The 6,000-nt window shown below is 32.4% G+C and overlaps 1 protein-coding gene across 2 annotated transcripts in view; it reads right to left on the bottom strand.

The window, feature by feature from the left end:
- Positions 1–6,000, bottom strand: part of PCDH9 (protocadherin 9) — an 859,360-nt gene that overhangs the window by 533,996 nt on the left and 319,364 nt on the right. Inside the window, exon 3 of one of the 2 annotated variants that reach the window (XM_006727402.3) lies at positions 2,393–2,494. The exons of the other annotated variant lie outside the window; for it this stretch is intronic. Coding sequence (XP_006727465.1) covers positions 2,393–2,494 — 102 coding nt within the window. The remainder of the gene's footprint in view (positions 1–2,392; positions 2,495–6,000) is intronic. 2 annotated transcript variants of the gene reach the window in all.

Here is a 6,000-nt window from a genome sequence, read left to right on the forward strand (position 1 = left end):
ATAAAGGAAAAAAAAAATAACAGCATAGCACAGGAACCAACTTTGTAGGTTATAATCACCTCTCATTAACTCTCAAGAATGGTTAATACTAGATTAATAAGGATTTTAAGGAACAGGTTACTGCAACTATCCCCTTTGTTATTGGTCTACAGATATTAAGCATTTATGCAGAAACCCTGTCTCATAAAATGCTTTACTTCCGTTTCCAAGTTGTATTTTCTAAGAAACATCAAAGATTTTCTCTCTGCCATTTAAAAAAAAAAGGTACACTTACTAAATTAGGTATATTGAGATGAAAAACAATTTAAACTCATCAAGTACAAAATGTAAATGATGACCAAATATACACATAAAAAGCTTGACATAGGTGCTGGAATACAGTAGGCACCACAAAAGTGTCAGTTGTCAATATCATCATCCTTATTTAGTATCACAGAGCACTAGAGAGAGATAGGACCTTCAAGATGACCTACTCTGAAACCATTCAGACTGTAATGAGCCTGGAATATGATGGTAAAGTGAGAATTTGTGAGACAAAAGTTTTCTAAAATAATTTATTTTCCTTTGTTTATCAATATAACACAGGAGATTTCTTTCACCGTTCTTTGATAATTACTCATAATATAAGTCAACACGGTAACTCTGAGTATCATCTTTTTCTTATCCATATTCTCCAGCAAATAAACCCTGTACAAACTGTGTTCTTGTGCTTTGGGCCTTATAAAATATCTAATGAAGAATAAAAATATGGCTCATAGAAACTTATTTTAATTATAGCTCATTTAAATTCTCTACAAAAAAAGTAAGGAAATATTCAGGATTTCAATGGCTTTCAGAACTTTGTGTGTGGGCTTTGTAAATATTTATGTGGGTTTTTATATACGAATAAAATTTTATTTCTGCCATAGAGTGTTACTGTGTTATTATTGGATGAAATAAGGGTGACTCATGGGAGAAATTTTCATGTTCTACACATTTGAATTATACACAGTAATGATGAAAAATCAAAGGGTTAAATTATAGTTCTTCTTTCAACTATCAAGTGATTGAGATTTTGGAGAAAGAGAAAATAACAGCAAAATAGGAAGAAGAATATATACTATAGGTTAGAAGGATGTTTCTTAATAGTTAGATCAACACAAAGAAAAAGAAAAAATGTGAAGGAAGTATTAGGGGATAGAACTGTCCAAATTATCACTTTATCCTTTTTCCACCTTAATTAATAGCTTGTTAGGAAAGAAAGTGCTTACTCAATCAAATTTCTATTAATCAAAGTAGTTTCTCTGACCTACATTACTACTCGGAGTTTGGAGAATGATAGATTTCTTTACTTGGCAAAATCAAGTGCAAAAACCCTGTACTATTAATAATAAATCAAAATATTTTCAAAACCTTTAAGGAAATGGGGGAAAAAACCTACCTTCAATGAGAAAATAGAATACATAGGAAACACTAACACTCACACATAAATATATACATATACATATTATCTACCTATCTCTCCATCATCTACCTACAATCTATATGTTAAGACTATAGAAATACATGAAACAAATATGTACGCATTAATATTAGAGTTAACTACTGAAACACAATTCCTTAAAAAATCGATCTTCTATTGTACAATGTGAACATAGTTAACACTACTAAACTGTAACTTTAAAATGATTAAAATGGTAAATTTTGTTATATGTTTTAAATCACAATTTTAATAAACTAAAAGAAAGATAACAGATTTTTGCATCCAGCCATGTTAGAATAATTGGTACTGGAATAGCCCTCCCAATATAAAAAAAAAAAAAAAAAGAAAGAAAAAAGAATAAAATGTAGATCTTCTACATTTTACAATGATGGACTCATCAAGAAAAAAGGAAAGTAATTTTTATTTTAAATCCAAATATACAAGGAAATAAAGGATCAAGCTGAGAAAAGGTAGAAAAAAAGGAAATGATTGATGGAAATTCCAGTTAACCTGCTCATACTGAGCAACACTGTCTTCTTTATCTTCCTTAAGTATAGGGGATGAAGCAAATCAGTCTTTCAATAGGATGTTCATATCTTTGAGCTCAACTAATAAAAATGAATCAATTAAGAATCTTTAACTCCAAAAGAAAGTTGCTCATTACTTTCTCCAAAACTAGGTAATAATCAACACTTTGCATTAAATGACAAGAACATCAGAGCTGGACTATTACCAAAGAGGAAAAATATTATTTGCCTTTTGTTCTAAAATTGTTTATTTAAGTTGTTTAAAAAAGTACTAGTACACAAATATGACCATAAAAGAGGATGGCAAAGAAAATATTTATAATAGTTAACTCAGACTATATAAATCACTAGGAAAATACAAACTGCTCAGTACTAACATGGTCTCTATAGAGATACAGCATACCTCGTAATGGCTTTCTTCATTCTCCTGAATGTGGAAACCCGCAGAGCTGGGACATTTCTGAGGAGTGACAGGAATATTGTCACTTTTGTTGTGTGAGTTACACTGAAAGAGATTACCAAATAATTGTGACAAACTACTCCACATTTAGAGTGTCTATCGAGAGACATGGTTGTTTGCTAAGAGTCTAATTAAAGGAGTACCATTTGAACTAGCAAGGATCCACACTCATAGGAACATGCATTAATATGGAGCCATTTCCAAAAAAAAAAAAAAAAAGATTAAAAATGTCCCCAGGATAAACAAATTGTCAGAATGTTTTAAGTGAAACTAAAAAAAATCTCAAATGTAGTTATTTTATTTTTACTCTGTCTTTTTTTAAAGCCGTATTATCATGCTTATGATTTTAGTAGCTAAATCTTACATGGTGCTATTTGTGTGAGGTATAGCTTGATATATATCATACACATCTCAACATAGATATTATTATTATCCCCACTTACAGGTGAGGAAAACTGGGCATACAAACTATTCTTTCTAAGGTTGGTCTGCCTACCCAGGTTTCCGGGGACACGCCTCATACCTTATCTACTACATGCATGGCCTTTATAAATGATATATTTGAAACAAACAAAGTGAAAAACTTAAAAGTTTAATGTCTTGAAATATTACTTCACTTTTCTTCTGTACCAAATATCAAGTATTTTTTGAAACAGGTTCACTTGGAAAGGATGTGAATTGTGCAATATAAGACATTAAATTATGGCCTGACCTTTCTCCATGAAAATATTAAAATGGTTGTTTTCCACATTTCTCACAAGATTTTTTATGTGAAAATAAGATATTATTCACTTCCTGTTATCCTTGCTTCTTTCTTTCCTAAATCTCTTATTAGATTCAAGGCAAGGAATATTTATAAGTATTGCCAGTTTCTTATTAAGCATAACATTGGAATTTCGAAGGCTTCTACATTAATGAAAGATATTGTAGTGCTTCCAAAAAAGTTTCACCATTGGTATATAACCTTTCCTCTCTCATAAGACTAACATATGAACATATCTGTATGACATAAGTAGGGAAGATAATATTTTTTCAAACTAGTATGGCACATTTTCAATTAACTAATGAAGTTTTACTTTCCCCATGCCAAAGAATAATCTGTTAGAAAATGACTATCAAAGACATTTTAAAAAGCAAATTAATTTTTTAGGTTAGTGTTAAGTTCAGTATATTTTCACCTCAAGACCACTATTTTATATATTTAAATGTTTTTAAAACATATTACATTCTTTTAGACTTATTTTGAAATAATTTTAAACACAGAAAGGGGTAAAAACACCAAAAAAGAATTCTAGGATTCCCTTTATTACTATTTCAAATATATCAATCAATTATCTCATTGTTAGTTTAAGGGAAATAGCAATATGACAGACTAGGAAGGCATGACTCTCAAACCCAAACCCCTATTAGAAACCTTTCCACATAAAAAAAATTTTTTTTTGTTCCTGTCCTCTGTACAAACAGTATCATTTCAACCATGTTCAAAACTTACCTCCTCTAGGAACTTTTCATGGGTAAACAAATAGCAGTGACCATTTTATCCTCTGCTTGCAACCTAAGTAACTTCTAGGTGTAGTTTGCTAGGTGTAGGCTGCTCTGTCAGTTTAATTCTTGGGATGTGCCTAGGTTTATCTGAACAACATCACTGTTAATTATGAAGGACTATCTTCCACATTTCTCCACAGTGGTTTCCTTTGCTTTCCCAAGAAAAAAGCTTCAACATTAAAACAGTTACTGTCATCTATGATGTTTCCTTGACACTGTAATCGTTCAATTCCTGTCCCTTGCCTCTCCTCATATCTATTCATGCTGATTAATCTTTTTAAAACATCTCATGTCTTATGCAGTGTTTCTCCCTAGAAACATTTCAATTCCTGTGGCCTGGCAGTGTCTCTCACCCTGGCTGTATATTAGAAACACCGGGGGAGCTTAAAAAAAATACCATAACTGAGCCCTACCTCACACCAGATGAATTAGACCTCAGGCAAAAACATGGTTTAAATACCCAGGTAATTCTAATGTGCAGCCAGAGTTTAGAATCCCTAGGTTAACTTTTCTTTGTCTGGTGCTCAGGGCAATAAAGCAAATTTTGGCCTCACTCCTCTTTTGATCTGATCTCTTGCTCTTTAGCATTTGTTCTTCCTTTTCCTTATTTAATGTCATTTGTTGGGAGTTGTTTTTTTTCATGGATTATATCATAATGCCTTTGAATGTGAAAAAAAATCCTATATTTGTATAATACTTTATACCTTTACATACAAGATTTTATGTATTATCTACCAGAAACCTCTGCAGAGAGGTAGAAACATAAACCTTCTTTAACAGATGGAGAAGACAAGGTTCAGATATATTCAGTGCCCTCATGCAACGATTTGCCAAGTAAAAGCATTCCTAAGGAACAGGACTCAGGCTATTTTTCCTCTGCCATATCTCCCTTAAGGAGTTAGTTCAGGCCAACAGACACATGAAAAAGTGCTCAACATCGCTCAGCATCAGGGAAATCCAAATCAAAACCTAAATGAGATACCACCTCACACCAGTCAGAATGGCTAAAATCAACAAGTCAGGAAATGACAGATGTTGGCGGGGATGTGGAGAAAGGGGAACCCTCCTACACTGTTGGTGGGAATGCAAGCTGGTGCAATCACTCTGGAAAATAGTATGGAGGTTCCTCAAAAAGTTGAAAATAGAGCTACCATATGATCCAGCAATTGCACTACTGGGTATTTACCCCAAAGATACAAATGTAGGGATCCGAAGAGGTACGTGCACCCCGATGTTTATAGCAGCAATGTGCACAATAGACAAATTATGGAAAGAGCCAAGATGTCCATTGACAGAAGAATGGATAAAGAAGATGTGGTATATATATACAATGGAATATTATGCAGCCATCAAAAGGAATGTGATCTTGCCATTTGCAACCTCTGAGTATCATCTTTTTCTTATCCACATTCTCTAGCAAATAAACCCTGTACAAACTGTGTTCTTGTGCTTTGGGCCTTATAAAATATCTAATGAAGAATAAAAATATGGCTCATAGAAACTTATTTTAATTATAGCTCATTTAAATTCTCTACAAAAAAGTAAGGAAATATTCAGGATTTCAATGGCTTTCAGAACTTTCTGTGTGGGCTTTGTAAATATTTATGTGGGTTTTTATATACGAATAAAATTTTATTTCTGCCATAGAGTGTTATTGTGTTATTATTGGATGAAATAAGGGTGACTCATGGGAGAAATTTTCATGTTCTACACACTTGAAATATACACAGTAATGATGAAAAATCAAAGGGTTAAATTATAGTTCTTCTTTCAACTATCAAGTGATTGAGATTTTGGAGAAAGAGAGAAAATAAAAGCAAAATAGGAAGAAGAATATATACTATAGGTTAGAAGGATGTTTCTGAATAGTTAGATCAACACAAAGAAAAAGGAACTGGAGGGTGTTATGCTGAACGAAATAAGTGAATCAGAGAAAGACATGTATCATATGACCTCACTGATATGAGGAATTCTTAATCTCAGGAAACAAACTGAGGGTTGCTGGA

Source organism: Leptonychotes weddellii, chromosome 3 (assembly GCF_054177405.1).
Source record: "Leptonychotes weddellii isolate Sample4059 chromosome 3, ASM5417740v2, whole genome shotgun sequence".
In the NCBI taxonomy this organism is placed as follows: domain Eukaryota; kingdom Metazoa; phylum Chordata; class Mammalia; order Carnivora; family Phocidae; genus Leptonychotes; species Leptonychotes weddellii.